Source organism: Procambarus clarkii, chromosome 53 (assembly GCF_040958095.1).
Source record: "Procambarus clarkii isolate CNS0578487 chromosome 53, FALCON_Pclarkii_2.0, whole genome shotgun sequence".
Lineage (NCBI taxonomy): Eukaryota > Metazoa > Arthropoda > Malacostraca > Decapoda > Cambaridae > Procambarus > Procambarus clarkii.
Window position 1 is genome coordinate 26,162,481 of NC_091202.1, and position 24,728 is coordinate 26,187,208.

Below are 24,728 nucleotides of genomic sequence, written 5' to 3' on the forward strand. Positions count from 1 at the left end.
ATTATCCAGATGCGATTTTGGCTGGATAACGTAAATATCCGGTTTAGCGGAAACTGGATAAGCAAGCTCATACAGTACAGTAGTTTCAAGGTCTCGTAGGACAGTACTGTACAGTACTAGGATGATGGGACGCAACGAGTCGTTCTCATCATGCAAGTACACTTAGGTAATTACTGTCCATTGAGTGGTTGTAACATTTTTCTTTTCCCTATTGTTAACCATTATAGTATACTGGTATATCATTACTGTTTTCTTCCATTTTGAATTTTACATTAAGCAGTACAGTGTTTGCTTTCTGAAATTGTCTTCAGATTTCCTCATTCATAAATTGAATTGGTTTAATGTTGTTGGAAATAAGAAGCCTGTTAGGAGTTCCTCTCGTCAATGACACCTTCTCCCAGGATGTAACTCGCAAGAAGTGTCTAAATCTCAATTTAACATGTGGAATTATCGAGTACATATTTCAAGAGTTCCTTGAAAAGCCTTAAGGTTTAGTGGTGCCTGCAATTTGTACAGTATAGGAAAATCAAATGATAGGGTTCACAGAGGTAAGAAGCCATAAAATAATAAAAATCGCCATATTAATACATGAATTTATTTAATAAGTCTGACTTTTTATCTTATGGATATGTTTGAAATTACTTTAACAATATTTCTCAATGTTAGGTCTTTGCTGACTTGACGTCTGAATTAAAACCATTGCTCGAAGGGGTTGTGGACAACAGGAAGAACTGGCAAATGCTTGCCGATGAAGCCCTGAACAAGGACAGACCTAACAATAACAACAACAACAACACCAACAACAATAATAATAGCGATGATGCAGGTATGGGTGTTGAAACTGCACCATCTAGTGACTAATCAGTGGCCATAAGAGGAACCATTATATTAGATTGTACTAATACCTGCGATAGTCCTTCCCTATGCAGGATACAGAAATTAAAACAACCACCAGTTAGTATCATCCAACCTGTGAAAGGGTTATTGAAACTGAACAATTTGTTTGTTTCACACGTTGTTAATAAAGGATGATAATCATACTGGGACCCCATTTCAGTGTACAAAACCTCCTTTTAGGTGCTAGAATAGATAAAAAAAATCAGGTTCATGTAACACTAGTGGTCACTCAGATGTGATTACACATACATCGTCAGGTGAGTGAAATCAGTGCATGCAAGCAGTTGTGTTCTTTATAACTGCTTGTTGAAATAGTTGATCTGCATTATACTGTCTTCAGGAAATTGTGTTCTGTGTAGTATGTCAGATTAGAATTTTTTAATGACAAATGTGCGTATCCTCTTTAAATCTGGGAAGAATTGGACATGTATGCAAATCAATGCATAAAACTGACTAAAACGGTATGTTCTGTTGCACATAACAGGGCTAAAGTGTATTTTGTTTATGCCTAAGGAGCACAAAACGGACCTTTATGCAGAAAAAAAAGGAGAGAACTGCTGAAAACCTTAGTAACAGATGCAACAGCTTCAGGAGTTAGAGGTAGTTATTTATAGGTTTAAAATATGCTGTGAATGTAAATTTCACAGGCATTTTTTTTCATTATTAATAATTTATCAGTCCTGAATATTGATTTGCAACAAATTTAGGTATAAGATTTTTTTTTTACTTTTTTATGGACATGTCACTTTTAAAGTTTGCCAAGATTGAAATTACTAGATTTTGTTTATTTATATGTCTTGGCAAACATATGCATGTCTAAAACTTCACCCAAAGTTTGCACAAATATTACACTTGTCAAGTTGCTGTTTCTCCCAGTCTTCAAAGAATCAGGGTTTGGGTAGCATGTGTCGTCTGTCCTTGTCACAGATCTTACACAGACCTTGTGTAAAATACAGAAGGAATACACAAAAAGTGCACAGTTTAGTGATATAGAGCCTCGTTAGACAATCCCTGATAGTGATGGAATTAGTGTATATTTTTAATTGTACTTACTTTACATGGTACTTCTATATATATATATTTATTTATTTTCCAATTACTTTCCAAAATGTGTTCTTAATTTAACTTTAGCAGAAAATAGAGTAAATATTCAGATGTTGGTATACATGTTTTAATTTATGATACTGAGCATGAGAGAGAGGCCTAAACATGTTTCCTATAGTAAAAAACTCATTAGTGCAAATTTTGATTAGAATATTATATAGAAATGTGAAGAACTTGGTGTTAAAAGTTCTAGTAAATTTTAATAATTTAAATATAGATGTTGCCATTACTGTATTGAAATGTACATAAACATTCAAAGGTCTGTAAACACAGTGCTACGAAATGCAGCAAAAAAATCACGCAGGAAATTCTAGCGTTTGTTTCAACTGTTTAAACCTTTTTTCAACAAATTTAAGCCTAATTTGACAACTGTTGTGACCTCTTAGCTATCTGTACTTGACAAATTTGTTGTCTGTTAAATGTTACATATGAAACAAACAGGAAATCTGATGTATGATACAAAACAGATACCAGCTCTTCCGTACACAAACTGTATTATGCTTCTGGATACACTGTTTAAAAATTTGTCCGAGAACTTGTTTTCAACATATAAATTAAAAGCAGACATAATTACCAGTGTCCTCAAAGTAACTGTTGTACAATTTTTCTTTAAATAATATTATTAAGAACCCTTATTAGATTTCAAGACTAATTAAATTAGATTTTACCTTTACGTGTGAAACATGAAACGCAATACGAGATAGTTAATAGTATATTACATACTTAATGCTCAGTTTTCTTTACACATTCAGCTTAGATGTGCCATTTCTAAAAATAGATTGCTATGAGCAAATGCTATTCTCGGAAGAATTTTTCAATGTGTAATTTACCTCAGTGGTGAAACTATTATAGCAATATAAATCTTTCACTAAAAAAAAAAAAATTAGTAATATTTTTGTGTTAACTGAATGTGTAAAGCAAACATTTTTACCACATCGTTGAAAGGCTTAAATTTATATCATGTTGTGGCAACATAAATGCTGAAACTATTTTCAAAGCATTGTGTGTTTACTGGACCGCATTGTTTATATGCATACAATATCTTGGTCATGTGAAATCTGATCAGATAGTATTATAAAGCAACTGATAAAAGTATAAATCATAAGGTCGGGAAACATAAGTTAGTACTTCAACAACCAAAACTGCTACTCAAAAGCTTCAGAGCTATTTGTAATAAATGTCAACATGATGGGCACTCGGGAAGATGATTAGTTGACAAGTTGAGCACTTGGAAAAGTCCTATGTTCAGTTAGGATAAGCTTTATTATTTACGAGATAATTTTATACACTAAAGGATAACAATGTCGTCTGGCAAAGTGTGCTCAAAAAACTTAACAAGAAATTTGCTATATTCCCATAATTGTGCTCAGAAAAGTGAAGTTAACGTTAGTTGAAATTGTATTATTTATATAGTTAAAAGTTGATTGAATAAAAAAATCAGACCTACTGCCCATCTGCAAGAATACTGCACTTGTGTATGCTTTGTCCAATTACACGTTGTATTTAGCTTAGTCTTAGAAGCACAAAAATTTATTTTGGAACTAGGGTACAGGATTTCAAAACCTCATTTCCAAATTCACAAATTATATTACTAGATAATGTCTTACTTATTAAGTTTCATTACTAGGTCATTAAATACAAGGTTCTTATGCTCAGGGTTATTTAGATTTGAAACTTCTTGACAACAGGCATCCACTATGTTTATCCTGTTGGCTTAAGTGTTTTATATTGTAGAATGTATTAGCAAATGCTCAAAGGTTTAATCTAAGTCTTTTGCATACTTATTGCACTAAATTAATTGCAAGAATATTTTATGTTTCACCAGATATGACATAAAATACACAGTTGAGAAAAGATGGCATTCTCGTGCATAATAAATGCAACCTTTTTTTAGGGACTACTTTTGCATTTTGTGTGTGTGCATGTGTGTGTGATTATATATAATCAAACACACACACACACACACACATTTTTATATATATATATATATATATATATATATATATATATATATATATATATATATATATATATACTGTATATATGAGATTATTCATGTGTATTAAACCTAGTCATTATTCTGTAATGTTCATGTATTCATATGTGAAACACAAATCACATTTTTATCCAGGTTCAAAACATTATTTGTAAGTCAGGGCATTCACCACTCATTGTGCGGTACAGAAGGATATAATCAAAGAATTACACTAATGAGAAATTTAAACAATTAAACTACACTACCTAGAAAATTAACAAGATCTTCTATTGTAAACAATGCTTTCAACCCTTTGTATTAGCACAATGCCCACAGTGAGTGAAAGAATGAGTTTAGTTATACAACCCATTTAAAAACCCATTCTGTATACTTATATCTTATGTTGTAATCATGTGTGTATATATTCTAAAGTTCACAAATGAAATGCTGTTAGCTCTTCAGTTGGGAAAACATCTGTGAAGTGTTATATATAAATTAAATATAAATGAATAAGTTGGTTTCAACAGTGTTGGTACTGAAAATGCAGCTTGATAATTGGTCACAGAGTATAGAACAGTATGCATGTTGATTTATATTTTGGGTTTTCATGGCTTGCTGGTGGATACAGATAAAATTTCAATGTCGATTAAAGAAGGGATTTAGTGCAATTTGATTCAAATTAAACTTTTTTGGTTAATTACTTTACATTAATTTGTGTAAGAAAGGCTTTAAATTTGTATTTGGTGTTTCCTACTCCATAATAACACTTTCGTATTCCAAGGATGCTAAAATTGCATCTGTAATCCGACAGTAAAAGTTCTGACGACACTAAAGAAATGCATCGTCCAATTGGTATTCATAAACATTCAGATATTCATCTCTGTCACGCATAATTTACTTAAATACATTTTTGTGTTTGCATCTATTCTATTCATTTGTGAACATTTTGACACCAAATTTATATATAACCCAAAAATAACTTCGAAAATATAGTGAAAGTTTCTTGAACAATATTGTTTGCATTGCTAAGTGGCCTTGAGAACCCAGAATGTTTACACTTGGGAACACATGGAGAGGCTGAACTGCCAAAGTGTTGATGAGATTTTAATGGTAGTGCATTAAATGTTTTAAAAGTACAAGAATACCAGCACATAAGTAACTGACAATGCCAGTAGTGTGTGTGTGTGTGTGTGTGTATATATATGATGTGTAAAAAATATATATATATATAATGTACACTCCAGTATAGAATGGAAAATAAGCCTTCCATATAGAATGGGAAAAATTTATGCATGCACACCTCAGTGTGTGTATAAACATACACATAAAGGAATAGGTAGTACCAGAAACTCATACATATAAAGGAATAGTAGTGCCAGAAAAATACATCGATAATTTATCATAACAAACAATTCGGAGAATATGCTCCCTCAGTCCTAAAACAAAGGAATATGCAGCAAAGTTAGCTAAAAATCATTAAAGTTAAAATTTATATAAATCAGTATCCATTAACAAGACCATGATAAAACTTTAACAAGAAATATACAAAGTAAACAGAAAACATTATATGTAAAATAGAGATAAAACATCAAAAGATGTAGCAAACTACAACAAAACAAAAATTAGTGGGTGAACAGTAGAGTTGAACAGTTGGAATTGTTTAAGATGGTGGTCTCATTTTGTTTACAGTAAATATACATTTCAAGATGTTGAAATATAGTCGATGAGAATTGGAAGTCAGAACAGTGAAATTGCTGTGAGGGGGGGGGGGGGGAAATTTTGATCAATTTTGATCCGAAATTGCTCCATTTCGTCACGGTGATCTCCAATAGCAGAAAATTCAATTTGCCTAAAGGCCAATCCTGTGTAGTATGGGATACCTGTGTGACAAGAGATTACAGTTCAAACTTTTAAAAAGCTAAAATCCGAGGTCACCAGATCCAAAGTCAAAAGGCAAAGGTTCTTATGTAATTAAATAGTTTCCAATAGTATGATTATTGGTAAACACAAACGAAGCTAATTTGTGAATAGGAATGTCAAAGAATATTATGAAGATTTTCAGTGATAGCTAACAGTATCCAAATAAGGAAATTTGACGATGAATATCTTTAGGGACTGCAGGAATTTTGAAGAGGGATAAAAATTTAGCATTCAAGAATTTCCCCAAAATCCTGTAAAAAAATTTTCCAAGCAAAGTATTTTACTGAATTTTAAGCAAGTTCTTAAACAAGTTTTTGGTACAGTACTGTTAACTATCACTGAAAGAAACTTAATAATATTCTTAGACAATTCTATTCACAAAGTAGATTTCAGTTTGTTTACCAATAATCATACTACATACTGGAAACTATTTAATTATATAGACAACCTTTGCCTTTTGACCTCAGATCTGGTGGTGGTTAGCTTTTTAAATGTTCTGTCATGCTAACACATACTCAAGGGCCGTGATGAGGGTTCGAACTTATGCCCGGGATGATCCCAGACGCGCCTTCGTCAACTGTGCCACAACATGGTCAAAAGAATTGCAAACTGGAGTGCTACTGCCCTCATGAGGATCCTGCAGCTTTTCTGAAGCACAAACTGGGGTTTCACACAATTCCCCTCATGCACCTGGGCTCTGTTAGTCAGTCTGGGTGCATGGGGGAATTGTGTGAAACCCCAGTTTGTGCTTCAGAGAAGCTGCAGGATCCTCGTGAGGGCAGTAGCACTCCAGTTTGCAATTCTTTTGACCATGTCGTGGCACAGTTGACTAAGGCACGTTCGGGATAATCCCGGGCGTAGGTTCGAACCCTCATCACGGCCCTAGTGGATTTGTTCACTTGATACAAGGCACACAGAAATCACAATAGCAATATGTTCATTGCATGGGAGCATGCCTCATGACACCTTGAAAACCGTATGTGCGAGCTCAGGTCTCTCTCACCACACAGGTTTGTGCCATATGCAAGTTGCGTCCTTCGCTATTAGAAATCACCGTGAATAAGCCATCCTCACAGCAATTTCATTGTTCTGGCTTCCAATTCCTATGAACTATATCACAGCATCTTGAAAGTGTACCTGAATAAACAATGTGACCGAGTTAAACAATTCTGGGTCTTCTACTCGACTGTTCACTCACTAATTTTTGCCTTGATGTGATGTCTTGTTTTGTTTTCTATATTGTACATAACCTTTGCTCTTTTTGTTTGTATAGGTTTTATTGTCTTAGTCAATTTAATCGATGTGGATTTACTTTTATGGATGATTATGTTCGGTTTTACCACTGATGGAGTATATTCTCTGAAATGTTTTGAATAAAATTAAGATGCATCTCTCAGATGCTATTGTTCCTCATAAGAATGAAATTTCCAAGAAGATCAGATATATATACACACACACAGTACTGTGCATGTTCCTTCACAGTAAATTTGATAATATATACTGTAATCATAAATATATTAGTTTGAGTGTGCATTCCCACATTATGCTATTATTCTTCGTTACAATGGGTGCCCTAACAATATTAGGGCACTAGTTCTATCTACATGAACAATACTACAACAGTATTTATTTACAAAAACTAATGTTAAAATGAATATTTAACAGGATGTTTATTATTGGACATGTATATGCACAGAATAATACTTAATTCATGTAATGTTAGGAAGCTTTGCTTCATTCTAAAATGAAACTCATTCAAGAACTTAACCAATTTGTAAAAATGGAAAATAAGAGAAACCACACATTATGTATACGTTTCATACAATTTTATATACATGTTTAATAATAAATATACACACAAAACAGCAGAAATTCTGAAATGTATGTGTTAAGCAATACAGTAGTTTGGAGACTACAGTATGTTATGCGAAATATTTTTTTAATGTGAATGGTATAAGCTGTATTTTTGTGAACATGTCCTGTCTCTGGCCTTCAACTGAGCATGACGTATCTGTGTTTCAAAGTGCCATTTTCTACTGTAATCTCTCGAGTCAAACCATAAATGATTAAAGTGGGCTAAATAAACTGAACTGATCAAATTGTGTAATAACATTATTTTCCTATTGGTCACAATTTGTCAGTGGGGGGAATGGGCAGTTTTCACCTTATACCCCTGTTCACCTAGCCATAAATAGGTACCTGGGAGTTAGACAACTGCTACAGGCTGCATGTGCACTAGGCAAAACATGCATGTAGTTGATATAATAGAGGAAATAGATTGGTTAGAAGAGAAGGGTCCAAGATGCAATAGCTCAATTCTCCAGACAGACGTGTGTGCAAAGGATAAAATCCAGAAATTGAGAACAGGACCAAGAGGAAATGTTAAGGGGTACGACTGTGGCACTTGGAATAAGGTCAGGATAAGGATTTGGGATGGGACTGGGAGGAATGGTGCTCAACCACTTGGACAGCCGGGATTGAGTGCCGACCTGCATGAAGAGTGTCACTTGTCCTGCCCAAGTGGTTGGACAGGACTTTAGAATGAAAAAGAAATGTGTGATTAACACTAAATGAACACTAAGTGTGTTTGTACAATGTGAGGATTTCATAGAACCAATTCCACAGTACGCCATAGAATACACAAAGATGCAGTGGAAAGATTACTCAAGGGACTAGGGAGAAATAAAGCAGTTTGACTTTCACCTTGGGTGCTGCAAGAATGCACAACTGAGCTGAACATTCGCTCCAATTAATATTCCAGACATACTAGTGCACAGGAATCTCTACATACATAGGTATTATGTTTGCATTTTCCATATGTACATAAAATGTGGTAGAGGGGATCCTAAATTATAGATCTATATCAGTAAGCAAGTAATTATCAAAAGAAGGCACCAAACCGGGAAGGCTATGTACTGTAGCACCATCAAATATGTGGGATAATCAGAGGGCGCTAAATATCACCAAGGATGCCAATACGAGAAAAATGCATAAGGCGAACGATGTCAAAAGTATCAAGAGTCGCCAAGAATTCTATCGCGGGACAAGCGACCATAGGGGACGGTTGGAAAACTATATCGGTAAGAAGTGGGGTAATCAAAACACTAGAAACGATCATTAAAGCCAAATGGGTTGAACATTGAGTAACATAACAGATGACTCGTGACTGACTTGACATAGTTTTTAAACAAGATGATCCTGTGTAACATCTTAGTTTTTAAGAGCCACAAGAAATTGTTGGGTTGACTACCTGGATCCCCCCCTCCCCAGAAAAAAAATACTGTACTTACAAATTATGTTGACAGAATTATTGAATAAAGAAAGACTTAGGTTTTGGATAGCAAGCTGTAGCCATAGGAACATGTAAAGAACATCGAGAGGAGTATGCATTGCTTTCCAAGCAATGCATACAATAATACAATACTTTCCAATACAATGCATACAAGTGTGTACAATAGTTGGGTTTACTCTCGTGCGCATGCCTGCCTGCCCAGCACCATATGCATGCCCTCATCCCATGAGCCACACCGTCATCAGTTAAAGTAGGTTCCTCTGATATTTTCAACATTTATGTACTAGAGTTAATTTATGCAACAAAATTTAGCGATTGTATTTAGACAAATTTAAGTACTGTACTGGCACTAAAAAGAAGTATATTAAAAATAATTGCACTTTGGATGATAACCTGATCCTTGTGAATAATTACAAGTACTATACTACAAAGGATACACTAACATACTCTAATGAAAAAGAGATCAGGATATCAACAAAAGCAAGGTGAGAAATTGGCAATTAACACTGCTACAGGCAGACAGGCCCACAAACTAGAAAAGAAGCTTTTGCAGAAAGCCCAGAATCCTTTGAAAACCTGAACACAAAAGGATCACATGCTATATGTATATGTAAATACAAAGTCCACTTTACCTGTTAGGGTATCAGTCTTTGCAGTTTAAGTTCATTTATTATGCACCCCATACCCATCTTGTGGGCGGTAGTGGAGTGTTAAGAGGCACAATGGGCCCTGAACCCCACAATTCATTTAGCTAAGCCAGTTACAATCTTTAGCTAGTTACACCATTTAATGCACATCGTCACAACAATGGGCTCTTCACCGACCACTAGTAGTGTCTAAATTATTAAGCAACTGACTAGTTGAGAGCTAGTGTCGCAATTTACATGTTTGTCCTGCACACCGCCCCACGTCCAGTGGGTGGATAGGTTACAATCAGTTACTACTTACATATCCCAGCTCCTTGTCCTCATATCCCAGCTCCTTGTCCTCATATCCCAGCTCCTTGTCCTCATATCCCAGCTCCTTGTCCTCATATCCCTACTCCTTGTCCTCATATCATAGCTCCTTGTCCTCATATCCCAGCTCCTTGTTCTCATATCCCAGACCCTTGTCCTCATATCCCAGACCCTTTTAATCATATCCCAGCGCCTTGTCCTCATATCCCAGCTCCTTGCCACCATATCCCAGCGCCTTGTCTTCGCTGCTAGCGGCCAAAAATCGTGCGAATTTCGCCGCTAGCGGCCAAAAATCGCGCGATTTTCGCCGCTATCGGTCAAAAATCGCGAGATTTTCGCCGCTAGCGGCCAAAAATCGCGCGATTCTCGCCACTAGCGGCCAAAAACAATGCGATTTTCGGAGCTGGCGGGCAAAAATCGCGCGATTTTCGCCGCAACCGGCCAAAAACCGCGCGATTTTCGCCGCTACCGGCCAAAAACCGCGCGATTCTCGCCGCTAACGGCCAAAAACAATGCGATTTTCGGAGCTAGCGGGCTTAAATCGCGCGATTTTCGCCACTACCGGCCAAAAATCGCGCGATTTTCGCCGCTATCGGGCAAAAACCGCGCGATTTTCGCCGCTAGCGGCCAAAAACCGTGCGATTTTTGCAGCTGGCGGACCAAAATCGCGCGATTTTCGCCGCTACCGGCCAAAAATCGCGCGATTTTCGCCGCTAGCGGCCAAAAATCGGGCGAATTTCGCCGCTACTGGCCAAAAACCGCGCAAATTTCGCCACTAGCGGCCAAAAATTGTGCGATTTTCGCCGCTACCGGCCAAAAATCGCGCGATTTTCGCCGCTAGCGGCCAGAAACCATGCGATTTTTGCAGCTGGCGGCCAAAAATCGCGCGATTTTCGCCGCTACCGACCAAAAACCGTGCGATTTTCGCAGCTGGCGGGCCAAATTCGCGCGATTTTCGCCGCTTGCGGCCAGAAACTATGTGATTTTCGCAGCTGGCGGGCCAAATTCGCGCGATTTTCGCCGGTAGCGGCCAAAAATCGTGCGAATTTCGCCGCTACCGGCCAAAAACCGCGCAAATTTCGCCGCTAGCGGCCAAAAATTGTGCGATTTTCGCCGCTACCGGCCAAAAATCGCGCGATTTTCGCCGCTAGCGGCCAGAAACCATGCGATTTTTGCAGCTGGCGGCCAAAAATCGCGCGATTTTCGCCGCTACCGACCAAAAACCGTGCGATTTTCGCAGCTGGCGGGCCAAATTCGCGCGATTTTCGCCGCTAGCGGCCAGAAACCATGTGATTTTCGACGCTGGCGGGCCAAATTCGCGCGATTTTCGCCGCTTGCGGCCAAAAATCGTGCGAATTTCGCCGCTAGCGGCCAAAAATCGTGCGATTTTCGCCGCTAGCGGCCAGAAACCATGCGATTTTCGCCGCTACAGACCAAAAACCGTGCGATTTTCGCCGCTAGCGGCCAAAAACCGTGCGATTTTCGCCGCTAGCGGCCAGAAATCGGGCGATTTTTCCCGCTAGGGGCGAAAATCGCCCGATTTTTGCCCTCCAGCGGCGAAATTCGCCCGATTTTTGCCCGCTACCGGCGAAAATCGCGCGATTTTTGGCCGCTAGTGGCGAAAATCGCACAGTTTTTGGCCGCTACCAGCGAAAATCGCGCGGTTTTTGGCCACTGGCGTCAAAAATCGACAGATTTTCGCCGCTAGCGGCCAAAAATGGGGCTATTTTTGCCGCTAGCGGCCCAAAATCGGGCGAATTTCTCCGCTAACGGCCCAAAATCGTGCGATTTTCGCAGCTGGCGGGCAAAAATCGCGCGATTTTTGCCGCTACCGGCCAAAAACCGCGCGATTTTCGCCGCTAGCGGCCAAAAACCGTGCGATTTTCGCAGCTGGCGGGCCAAAATCGCGCAATTTTCGCCGCTACCGGCCAAAAATCGTGTGAATTTCGCCGCTAGCGGCCAAAAATCGTGCGAATTTCGCCGCTAGCGGCCATAAACCATGCGATTTTTGCAGCTGGCGGGCAAAAATCGCGCGATTTTCGCAGCTAGCGGCCAAAAATCGGGCGAATTTCGCCGCTAGCGGCCAAAAATCGGGCGATTTTCGCCGCTAGTGGGCGAAAATCGGGCGATTTTTAGCCGCTACCTGCAAAAATCGCACGATTTTTGGCCGCTAGTAGCGAAAATCGCCTGATTTTTGCCCGCTAGCGGCGAAAATCGGGCGATTTTCGCCGCTAGCGGCCAAAACTCATGCGAATTTCGCTGCTAGCGGCCAAAAATTGTGCGAATTGTGCCGCTAGCGGCCAAAAATCGCGCGATTTTCGCCGCTATCGGGCAAAAACCGCGCGATTTTCGCCGCTAGCAGCCAAAAACCGTGCGATTTTCGCAGCTGGCGGGCCAAAATCGCGCGATTTTCGCCGCTACCGGCCAAAAATCGCGCGATTTTCGCCGCTAGCGGCCAGAAACCATGCGATTTTTGCAGCTGGCGGCCAAAAATCGCGCGATTTTCGCCGCTACCGACCAAAAACCGTGCGATTTTCGCAGCTGGCGGGCCAAATTCGCACGATTTTCGCCGCTAGCAGCCAGAAACCATGTGATGTTCGCAGCTGGCGGGCCAAATTCGCGCGATTTTCGCCGCTAGCGGCCAAAAATCGTGCGAATTTCGCCGCTAGCGGCCAAAAATCGTGCGATTTTCGCCGCTAGCGGCCAAAAATCGCGCGATTTTCACGGCTAGCGGCCAGAAAACATGCGATTTTCGCCGCTACCGACCAAAGACCGTGCGATTTTCGCCGCTACCGACCAAAAACCGTGCGATTTTCGCCGCTAGCGGCCAAAAATCGGGCGATTTTTCCCGCTAGGGGCGAAAATCGCCCAATTTTTGCCCTCCAGCGGCGAAATTCGCCCGATTTTTGCCCGCTACCGGCGAAAATCGCGCGATTTTTGGCCGCTAGCGGTGAAAACCGCACGGTTTTTGGCCGCTACCAGCGAAAATCGCACGGTTTTTGGTCGCTGGCGTCCCAAATTTCGCTACTTTCGCTACTTTTTTTGCTACTTTCGCTTCTTTTTTAGGCCAAAATTTCGCTACTTTCGCTACTTTTTCGCCCAAAATTTCGCTACTTTTTAGCCCAAAATTTCGCTACTTTTTCGCCCAAAATTTTGCTACTTTCGCTACTTTTTAGCCCAAATTTCGCTACTTTCGCTACTTTTTAGCCCAAAATTTCGCTACTTTCGCTACTTTTTTCGCTACTTTTTAGCCTAAAATTTCGCTACTTTCGCTACTTTTTATCGGGCTATTATTGCCGCTAGCGGCGAAAATTTCGCGGTTTTAGGCCGGTAGTGGCGAAATTCGCACGATTTTTGGCCGCTAGTGGCGAAATTCGCACGATTTTTGGCCGCTAGTGGCGAAAATCGCCGATTTTTGGCCGCAAGCGGCAAAAATAGCCCGCTTTTTTGGCCGCTAGCGGCGAAAATTGCGCGGTTTTTGGCCGGTAGCAGCGAAAAATCGCGCGATTTTTGGCCGGTAGCGGCGAAAATCCCGCGATTTTGGCCTCTAGCGGCCAAAAATCGGGCTATTTTTGCCGCTAGCGGCGAAAATTGCGCGGTTTTTGGCCGGTAGCGGCGAAATTCGCACGATTTTTGGCCGGTAGCGGCGAAATTCGCACGATTTTTGGCCGCTAGCGGCAAAAATAGCCCGATTTTTGGCCGTTAGCGGCGAAAATTGCGCGGTTTTTGGCCGCTAGCGGCGAAAATCACGCGGTTTTTGGCCGCTAACGGCGAAAATCCCGCTTTTTTGGCCGCCAGCTGCGAAAATTGCGCGGTTTTTGGCCGCTAGCGGCGAAAATCGCCTTTTTTTGGCCGCTAACGGCAAAAATAGCCCGCTTTTTGGCCGCTAGCGGCGAAAATTGCGCGGTTTTTGGCCGGTAGCGGCGAAAACCGCGCGATTTTGGCCGCTAGCGGCCAAAAATCGGGCTATTTTTTCCGCCAGCTGCGAAAATCCCGCGGTTTTTGGCCGCTAGCGGCGAAAATCGCCGATTTTTGGCCGCTAGCGGCAAAAATAGCCCGCTTTTTGGCCGCTAGCGGCGAAAATTGCGCGGTTTTTGGCCGGTAGCAGCGAAAATCGCGCGATTTTTGGCCGGTAGCGGCGAAAATCGCGCGGTTTTGGTCGGTAGCGGAAGAATTCGCACGATTTTTGGCCGCTAGCGGCGAAATTCGCACGATTTTTGGCCGCTAGCAGCGAAAATTGCGCGGTTTTTGACCGCTAGCGGCGAAAATCGCGTGGTTTTTGGCCGCTAGCGGCGAAAATCGCGCGGTTTTTGGCCGCTATTGGCAAAAATCGCGCGATTTTGGCCGCCAGCTGCGAGAATCGCGCGGTTTTTGGCCGCTAGCGGCGAAAATCGCCGATTTTTGGCCGCTAGCGGCGAAAATTGCGCGGTTTTTGGCCGGTAGCGGCGAAAATCGCGCGATTTTTGGCCGGTAGCGGCGAAAATCGCGCGATTTTTGCCGGTAGCGGCGAACACTTGCGAGATACTGTGCCGACGCTCAGTGCGCTCAACTCACACCAAAGTATCACCGGTGTACTTCTGTATATTCGACCAAATATATATATAGTATCTCAGTGTCTGTGTTTATTTGTCACCATACTTTACGTAACAATAGAACCGTTACAAATCGCACGGTTTTTGGCCGGTAGCGGCGAAAATCCTGTGATTTTGGCCGCTAGCGGCCAAAAATCGGGTTATTTTTGCCGCTAGCGACGAAAATTGCGCGGTTTTAGGCCGGTAGCAGCGAAAATCGCGCGATTTTTGGCCGGTAGCGGCGAAAATCCCGCGATTTTGGCTGCTAGCGGCCAAAAATCGGGCTATTTTTGCCGCTAGCGGCGAAAATTGCGCGGTTTTTGGCCGGTAGCGGCGAAATTCGCACGATTTTTGGCCGCCTGCGGCGAAATTCGCACGATTTTTGCCCGCTAGCGGCGAAAATCGCCGAATTTTTGGCCGCTAGCGGCAAAAATAGCCCGATTTTTGGCCGCTAGCGGCGAAAATTGCGAGGTTTTTGGCCGCTAGCGGCGAAAATCGCGCGGTTTTTGGCCGCTAGCGGCGAAAATCGCCGATTTTTGTCCGCTAGCGGCAAAAATAGCCCGCTTTTTGGCCGCTAGCGGCGAAAATTGCGCGGTTTTTGGCCGGTAGCGGCGAAATTCGCACGATTTTTGGCCGCTAGCGGCGAAATTCGCACGATTTTTGGCCGCTAGCAGCGAAATTCGCACGATTTTTGGCCGCTAGGGGCGAAAATCGTCGATTTTTGGCCGCTAGCGGCAAAAATAGCCCGATTTTTGGGCGCTAGCGGCGAAAATCGCGCGATTTTTGCCCGCCAGTTGCGAAAATCGCACGGTTTTTGGCCTGTAGTGGCGAAAATCGCGCGATTTTGGCCGCTAGCGGCCAAAAATCGGGCTATTTTTGCCGCTAGCGGCCAAAATTCGGGCTATTTTTGCCGCTAGCGGCGAAAATTGCGCGGTTTTTGGCCGGTAGCGGCGAAATTCGCACGATTTTTGGCCGGTAGCGGCGAAAATCGCGCGATTTTGGCCGGTAGCGGCGAAATTCGCACGATTTTTGGCCGCTAGCAGCGAAACTCGCACGATTTTTGGCCGCTACTGGCGAAAATCGTCGATTTTTGGCCGCTAGGGGCGAAAATCGTCGATTTTTGGCCGCTAGCGGCGAAAATCCCACGGTTTTTGGCCGCTAGCGGCGAAAATCGCCGATTTTTGGCCGCTAGCGGCAAAAATAGCCCGCTTTTTGGCCGCTAGCGGCGAAAATTGCGCGGTTTTTAGCCGGTAGCAGCGAAAATCGCGCGATTTTTGGCCGGTAGCGGCGAAAATCGCGTGGTTTTGGCCGGTAGCGGAAGAATTCGCACGATTTTTGGCCGCTAGCGGCGAAATTCGCACAATTTTTGACCGCTAGCGGCGAAAATCGCGCGATTTTTGCCCGCCAGCTGCGAAAATCGCACGGTTTTTGGCCGGTAGCGGCGAAATTCGCACGATTTTTGGCCGCTAGCGGCGAAAATTGCGTTGTTTTTGGCCGCTAGCGGCGAAAATCGCCGATTTTGTCCGCTAGCCGCAAAAATAGCCCGCTTTTTGGCCGCTAGAGGCGAAAATTGCGCGGTTTTTGGCCGATAGCGGCGAAAATTGCGCGATTTTTGGCCGGTAGCGGCGAAAATCGCGCGATTTTGGCCGGTAGCGGCGAAATTCGCACGATTTTTGGCCGCCAGCGGCGAAATTCGCACGATTTTTGGCCGCTAGCAGCGAAACTCGCACGATTTTTGGCCGCTAGGGGCGAAAATCGTCGATTTTTGGCCGCTAGGGGCGAAAATCGTCGATTTTTGGCCGCTAGCGGCGAAAATCCCACGGTTTTTGGCCTCTAGCGGCGAAAATCGCCGATTTTTGGCCGCTAGCGGCAAAAATAGCCCGCTTTTTGGCAGCTAGCGGCGAAAATTGCGCGGTTTTTAGCCGGTAGCAGCGAAAATCGCGCGATTTTTGGCCGGTAGCGGCGAAAATCGCGTGGTTATGGCCGGTAGCGGAAGAATTCGCACGATTTTTGGCCGCTAGCGGCGAAATTCGCATAATTTTTGACCGCTAACGGCGAAAATCGCGCGATTTTTGCCCGCCAGCTGCGAAAATCGCACGGTTTTTGGCCGGTAGCGGCGAAATTCGCACGATTTTTGGCCGCTAGTGGCGAAAATTGCGTTGTTTTTGGCCGCTAGCGGCGAAAATCGCCGATTTTGTCCGCTAGCCGCAAAAATAGCCCGCTTTTTGGCCGCTAGAGGCGAAAATTGCGAGATTTTGGCCGGTAGCGGCGAAATTCGCACGATTTTGGCCGGTAGCGGCGAAATTCGCACGATTTTTGGCCGGTAGCGGCGAAATTCGCACGATTTTTGGCCGCCAGCGGCGAAATTCGCACGATTTTTGGCCGCTAGCGGCGAAACTCGCACGATTTTTGGCCGCTAGGGGCGAAAATCGTCGATTTTTGGCCGCTAGCGGCGAAAATCCCACGGTTTTTGGCCGCTAGCGGCGAAAATCGCCGATTTTTGGCCGCTAGCGGCAAAAATAGCCCGCTTTTTGGCCGCTAGCGGCGAAAATTGCGCGGTTTTTAGCCGGTAGCAGCGAAAATCGCGCGATTTTTGGCCGGTAGCGGCGAAAATCGCGTGGTTTTGGCCGGTAGCGGAAGAATTCGCACGATTTTTGGCCGCTAGCGGCGAAATTCGCACAATTTTTGAACGCTAGCGGCGAAAATCGCGCGATTTTTGCCCGCCAGCTGCGAAAATCGCACGGTTTTTGGCCGGTAGCGGCGAAATTCGCACGATTTTTGGCCGCTAGCGGCGAAAATTGCGTTGTTTTTGGCCGCTAGCGGCGAAAATCGCCGATTTTGTCCGCTAGCCGCAAAAATAGCCCGCTTTTTGGCCGCTAGAGGCGAAAATTGCGCGGTTTTTGGCCGATAGCGGCGAAAATTGCGCGATTTTTGGCCGGTAGCGGCGAAAATCGCGCGATTTTGGCCGGTAGCGGCGAAATTCGCACGATTTTTGGCCGCCAGCGGCGAAATTCGCACGATTTTTGGCCGCTAGCAGCGAAACTCGCACGATTTTTGGCCGCTAGGGGCGAAAATCGTCGATTTTTGGCCGCTAGGGGCGAAAATCGTCGATTTTTGGCCGCTAGCGGCGAAAATCCCACGGTTTTTGGCCGCTAGCGGCGAAAATCGCCGATTTTTGGCCGCTAGCGGCAAAAATAGCCCGCTTTTTGGCAGCTAGCGGCGAAAATTGCGCGGTTTTTAGCCGGTAGCAGCGAAAATCGCGCGATTTTTGGCCGGTAGCGGCGAAAATCGCGTGGTTATGGCCGGTAGCGGAAGAATTCGCACGATTTTTGGCCGCTAGCGGCGAAATTCGCATAATTTTTGACCGCTAGCGGCGAAAATCGCGCGATTTTTGCCCGCCAGCTGCGAAAATCGCACGGTTTTTGGCCGGTAGCGGCGAAATTCGCACGATTTTTGGCCGCTAGCGGCGAAAATTGCGTTGTTTTTGGCCGCTAGCGGCGAAAATCGCCGATTTTGTCCGCTAGCCGCAAAAATAGCCCGCTTTTTGGCCGCTAGAGGCGAAAATTGCGCGGTTTTTGGCCGATAGCGGCGAAAATTGCGCGATTTTTGGCCGGTAGCGGCGAAAATCGCGCGATTTTGGCCGGTAGCGGCGAAATTCGCACGATTTTTGGCCGCCAGCGGCGAAATTCGCACGATTTTTGGCCGCTAGCAGCGAAACTCGCACGATTTTTGGCCGCTAGGGGCGAAAATCGTCGATTTTTGGCCGCTAGGGGCGAAAATCGTCGATTTTTGGCCGCTAGCGGCGAAAATCCCACGGTTTTTGGCCGCTAGCGGCGAAAATCGCCGATTTTTGGCCGCTAGCGGCAAAAATAGCCCGCTTTTTGGTCGCTAGCGGCGAAAATTGCCCGCTTTTTGGTCGCTAGCGGCGAAAATTGCGCGGTTTTTAGCCGGTAGCAGCGAAAATCGCGCGATTTTTGGCCGGTAGCGGCGAAAATCGCGTGGTTTTGGCCGGTAGCGGAAGAATTCGCACGATTTTTGGCCGCTAGCGGCGAAATTCGCACAATTTTTGACCGCTAGCGGCGAAAATCGCGCGATTTTTGCCCGCCAGCTGCGAAAATCGCACGGTTTTTGGCCGGTAGCGGCGAAATTCGCACGATTTTTGGCCGCTAGCGGCGAAAATTGCGTTGTTTTTGGCCGCTAGCGGCGAAAATCGCCGATTTTGTCCGCTAGCCGCAAAAATAGCCCGCTTTTTGGCCGCTAGAGGCGAAAATTGCGCGGTTTTTGGCCGATAGCGGCGAAAATTGCGCGATTTTTGGCCGGTAGCGGCGAAAATCGCGCGATTTTGGCCGGTAGCGGCGAAATTCGCACGATTTTTGGCCGCCAGCGGCGAAATTCGCACGATTTTTGGCCGCTAGCAGCGAAACTCGCACGATTTTTGGCCGCTAGGGGCGAAAATCGTCGATTTTTGGCCGCTAGGGGCGAAAATCGTCGATTTTTGGCCGCTAGCGGCGAAAATCCCACGGTTTTTGGCCGCTAGCGGCGAAAATCGCCGATTTTTGGCCGCTAGCGGCAAAAATAGCCCGCTTTTTGGCAGCTAGCGGCGAAAATTGCGCGGTTTTTAGCCGGTAGCAGCGAAAATCGCGCGATTTTTGGCCGGTAGCGGCGAAAATCGCGTGGTTATGGCCGGTAGCGGAAGAATTCGCACGATTTTTGGCCGCTAGCGGCGAAATTCGCATAATTTTTGACCGCTAGCGGCGAAAATCGCGCGATTTTTGCCCGCCAGCTGCGAAAATCGCACGGTTTTTGGCCGGTAGCGGCGAAATTCGCACGATTTTTGGCCGCTAGCGGCGAAAATTGCGTTGTTTTTGGCCGCTAGCGGCGAAAATCGCCGATTTTGTCCGCTAGCCGCAAAAATAGCCCGCTTTTTGGCCGCTAGAGGCGAAAATTGCGCGGTTTTTGGCCGATAGCGGCGAAAATTGCGCGATTTTTGGCCGGTAGCGGCGAAAATCGCGCGATTTTGGCCGGTAGCGGCGAAATTCGCACGATTTTTGGCCGCCAGCGGCGAAATTCGCACGATTTTTGGCCGCTAGCAGCGAAACTCGCACGATTTTTGGCCGCTAGGGGCGAAAATCGTCGATTTTTGGCCGCTAGGGGCGAAAATCGTCGATTTTTGGCCGCTAGCGGCGAAAATCCCACGGTTTTTGGCCGCTAGCGGCGAAAATCGCCGATTTTTGGCCGCTAGCGGCAAAAATAGCCCGCTTTTTGGTCGCTAGCGGCGAAAATTGCCCGCTTTTTGGTCGCTAGCGGCGAAAATTGCGCGGTTTTTAGCCGGTAGCAGCGAAAATCGCGCGATTTTTGGCCGGTAGCGGCGAAAATCGCGTGGTTTTGGCCGGTAGCGGAAGAATTCGCACAATTTTTGACCGCTAGCGGCGAAAATCGCGCGATTTTTGCCCGCCAGCTGCGAAAATCGCACGGTTTTTGGCCGGTAGCGGCGAAATTCGCACGATTTTTGGCCGCTAGCGGCGAAAATTGCGTTGTTTTTGGCCGCTAGCGGCGAAAATCGCCGATTTTGTCCGCTAGCCGCAAAAATAGCCCGCTTTTTGGCCGCTAGAGGCGAAAATTGCGCGGTTTTTGGCCCATAGCGGCGAAAATTGCGCGATTTTTGGCCGGTAGCGGCGAAAATCGCGCGATTTTGGCCGGTAGCGGCGAAATTCGCACGATTTTTGGCCGCCAGCGGCGAAATTCGCACGATTTTTGGCCGCTAGCAGCGAAACTCGCACGATTTTTGGCCGCTAGGGGCGAAAATCGTCGATTTTTGGCCGCTAGGGGCGAAAATCGTCGATTTTTGGCCGCTAGCGGCGAAAATCCCACGGTTTTTGGCCGCTAGCGGCGAAAATCGCCGATTTTTGGCCGCTAGCGGCAAAAATAGCCCGCTTTTTGGCCGCTAGCGGCGAAAATTGCGCGGTTTTTAGCCGGTAGCAGCGAAAGTCGCGCGATTTTTGGCCGGTAGCGGCGAAAATCGCGTGGTTTTGGCCGGTAGCGGAAGAATTCGCACGATTTTTGGCCGCTAGCGGCGAAATTCGCACAATTTTTGACCGCTAGCGGCGAAAATCGCGCGATTTTTGCCCGCCAGCTGCGAAAATCGCACGGTTTTTGGCCGGTAGCGGCGAAATTCGCACGATTTTTGGCCGCTAGCGGCGAAAATTGCGTTGTTTTTGGCCGCTAGCGGCGAAAATCGCGCGGTTTTTGACCGCTAGCGGCGAAAATCGCGCGGTTTTTGGCCGCTAGCGGCGAAAATAGCGCGATTTTGGCCGCCAGCTGCGAGAATCGCGCGGTTTTTGGCCGCTAGCGGGGAAAATCGCCGATTTTTGGCCGCTAGCGGCGAAAATCGCCGATTTTTGGCCGCTAGCGGCAAAAATAGCCCGCTTTTTGCCCGCTAGCGGCGAAAATTGCGCGGTTTTAGGCCGGTAGCGGCGAAAATCGCGCGATTTTTGGCCGGTAGCGGCGAAAATCGCGCGATTTTTGCTGGTAGCGGCGAAATTCGCACGATTTTTGGCCGCTAGCGGCGAAAATCGCCAAATTTATGGCCGCTAGCGGCAAAAATAGCCCGATTTTTGGCCGCTAGCGGCGAAAATTGCGCGGTTTTTGGCCGCTAGCGGCGAAAATTGCGCGGTTTTTGGCCGGTAGCGGCGAAAATCGCGCGATTTTTGCCGGTAGCGGCGAAATTCGCAAGATTTTTGGCCGCTAGCGGCGAAAATCGCCAAATTTATGGCCGCTAGCGGCAAAAATAGCCCGATTTTTGGCCGCTAGCGGCGAAAATTGCGCGGTTTTTGGCCGCTAGCGGCGAAAATCGCGCGATTTTTGCCCGCCAGCTGCGAAAATCGCACGGTTTTTGGCCGATAGCGGCGAAAATCGCCGATTTTTGGCCGCTAGCGACAAAAATAGCCCGCTTTTTGGCCGCTAGCGGCGAAAATTGCGCGGTTTTTGGCCGGTAGCAGCGAAAATCGTGCGATTTTTGGCCGGTAGCGGCGAAAATCTCGCGATTTTGGCCGCTAGCGGCAAAAATCGCCCGATTTTTGGCCGCTAGCGGCGAAAATCGCGCTATTTTGGCCCAGTAGCGACGAAAATCGCGATTTTTGCCCGCCAGCTGCGAAAATCGCATGGTATTTGCGCAAAATAGCGCGGTTTTTGGCCGTTAGCGGCAAAAATCGCATGATTTTTGCCCGCCAGCTGCGAAAATCGCATGGTTTTTGGCCGGTAACGGCGAAAATCGCGCTATTTTTTCCCGCCTGCTGCGAAAATCGAATGGTTTTTGGCCGCGAGCGGCGGAAATCGCGCGGTTTTTGGTAGGTAGCGGCTAAATTCGCGCGATTTTTGCCCGCCAGCTGCAAAAATCGCATGGTTTCTGGCCGCTAGCGTCGAAAATCACGCTATTTTTGGCCGGTACCGGCGAAAATCGCGATTTTTGCCCGCCAGCTGCGAAAATCGCATGGTTTTTGCGCAAAATGGCGCGGATTTCGACCGTTAGCGGCAAAAATCGCCCGATTTTTGGCCACTAGCGGCGAAAATCGCACGGTTTTCGGCCGCTAGCGGCGAAAATCGCGCTATTTTTGCCCGCCAGCTGCAAAAATCGCATGGATTTTGGCCGCTAGCGGCAAAAGTCGCGCGGTTTTTGGCAGGTAGCGGCGAAAATCGCGATTTTTGCCCGCCAGCTACGAAAATCGCATGGTTTTTGGCCGCTAGCGGCGAAAGTCGCGCGGTTTTTGGCCGGTAGCGGCGAAAATCGCGCTATTTTTGGCCTGTAGCGGCGAAAATCGCGATTTGTGTCGCCAGCTGCAAAAATCGCATGGTTTTTGCGCAAAATAGCCCGATTTTTGGCCGCTAGCGGCGAAAATCGCACGGTTTTTGGCCGCTAGCGGCGAAAATCGCGCTATTTTTGGCCGGTAGCGGCGAAAATCGCGACTTTTGCCCGCCAGCTGCGAAAATCGCATGGTTTTTGGCCGCTAGCGGCGAAAATCGCGCGGTTTTTGGCCGGTAGCGGCGAAAATAGCGCTATTTTTGCCCGCCAGCTGCAAAAATCGCATAGTTTTTGTCCGCTAGCGGCAAAAGTCGCGCGGTTTTTGGCCAGTAGCGGCAAAAATCGCGCTATTTTTCCCCGCCAGGTGCGAAAATCGCATGGTTTTTGGCCGCTAGCGGCGAAAATCGCGCGGTTTTTGGTAGGTAGCGGCGAAATTCGCGCGATTTATGCCCGCCAGCTGCAAAAATCGCATAGTTTCTGGCCGCTAGCGTGGAAAATAGCGCGGTTTTCGGCAGTTAGCGGCAAAAATCGCCCGATTTTTGGCCACTAGCGGCGAAAATCGCACGGTTTTCGGCAACTAGCGGCGAAAATCGCGCTATTTTTGGCCGGTAGCGGCGAAAATCGCGATTTTTGCCCGCCAGCTGCGAAAATCGCATAGTTTCTGACCGCTAGCGTCGAAAATAGCGCAGTTTTCGGCAGTTAGCGGCAAAAATCGCCCGATTTTTGGCCGCTAGCGGCATAAATCGCACGGTTTTTGGCCGCTAGCGGCGAAAATCGCGCTATTTTTGGCCGGTACCGACGAAAATCGCGATTTTTGCCCGCCAGCTGCGAAAATCGCATGGTTTTTGCGCAAAATGGCGCGGATTTCGGCCGTTAGCAGCAAAATTCGCCCGATTTTTGGCCGCTAGCGGCGAAAATCGCACGGTTTTCGGCCGCTAGCGGCGAAAATCGCGCTATTTTTGCCCGCCAGCTGCAAAAATCGCATGGATATTGGCCGCTAGCGGCGAAAATTGCGCGGTTTATGGCAGGTAGCGGCGAAAATCGCGATTTTTGCCCGCCAGCTGCGAAAATCGCATGGTTTTTACGCAAAATAGCGCGGTTTTCGGCCGATAGCGGCAAAAATCGCCCGATTCTTGGCCACTAGCGGCGAAAATCGCACGGTTTTCGGCAACTAGCGGCGAAAATCGCGCTATTTTTGGCCGGTAGCGGCGAAAATCGCGATTTTTGAGCGCCAGCTGCAAAAATCGCATGGTTTTTGCGCAAAATAGCCCGATTTTTGGCCGCTAGCGGCAAAAATCGCCCGGTGTTTTGCCCAAACCCCCTTGCAGTTTTCAAAATGTCTGAAATGTCGGAAATTTGACTCCTGAGTGTGATTTTTGAGCCGAATTCTGACTCTCTGCACCTATTTTCAGTTTCAAATTACGACTTTTTATACAGAAAATATGCCAATTACTGAAAACAGCGATGGGTAATATTTTGCCCAAACTTCCCTGCAGTTTTCAAAATGTCAGAAATGTCGGAAATTTGACTCCTGAGCGTAATTTTTTATCCGAATTCTGACTCTATGCACCTATTTTCAGTTTCAAATTACGACTTTTTATACCGAAAATATGCCAATTACTGAAAACAGCGATGGGTCATATTTTGCCCAAACCCCCCTGCAGTTTTCAAAATGTCCGAAATGTCGGAAATTTGACTCCATCAAATTACGACTTTTCATACCGAAAATATGCCAATTACTGAAAACGGCGATGTGTCATATTTTGCCCAAACCCCCCTGCAGTTTTTAAAATGTCTGAAATGTCGGAAATTTGACTCCTGAGCGTGATTTTTGAGCCGAATTCTGACTCTCTGCACCTATTTTCAGTTTCAAATTACGACGTTTCATACCGAAAATATGCCAATTACTGTAAACGGCGATGGGTCATATTTTGCCCAAACCCCCCTGCAGTTTTCAAAATGTCTAAAATGTCGAAAATTTGACTCCTGAGCGTGATTTTCTATCCGAATTCTGACTCTCTGCACCTATTTTCAGTTTCAAATTATGAATTTTTATACCGAAAATATGCCAATTACTGAAAACGGCGATGGGTCATATTTTGCCCAAACCCCCCTGCAGTTTTCAAAATGTCCGAAATATCGGAAATTTGACTCCTGAGCGTGATTTTTGAGCCGAATTCTGACTCTCTGCACCTATTTTCAGTTTCAAATAACG

At 45.6% G+C, this 24,728-nt stretch overlaps 1 protein-coding gene across 9 annotated transcripts in view; it reads left to right on the plus strand.

Moving 5' to 3' along the window:
* The window catches only part of Pde11 (Phosphodiesterase 11), a 238,428-nt gene extending 230,433 nt beyond the window's left edge, over window positions 1–7,995 (plus strand). For all 9 annotated transcript variants that reach the window (XM_045756729.2, XM_069304823.1, XM_069304824.1 and 6 more), the window contains one exon: window positions 667–7,995. In XM_045756729.2, the coding sequence (XP_045612685.1) occupies window positions 667–861 (195 nt within the window). In that variant the 3' untranslated portion in view covers window positions 862–7,995. The remainder of the gene's footprint in view (window positions 1–666) is intronic.
* The last annotated feature ends 16,733 nt before the right edge of the window (window positions 7,996–24,728 follow it).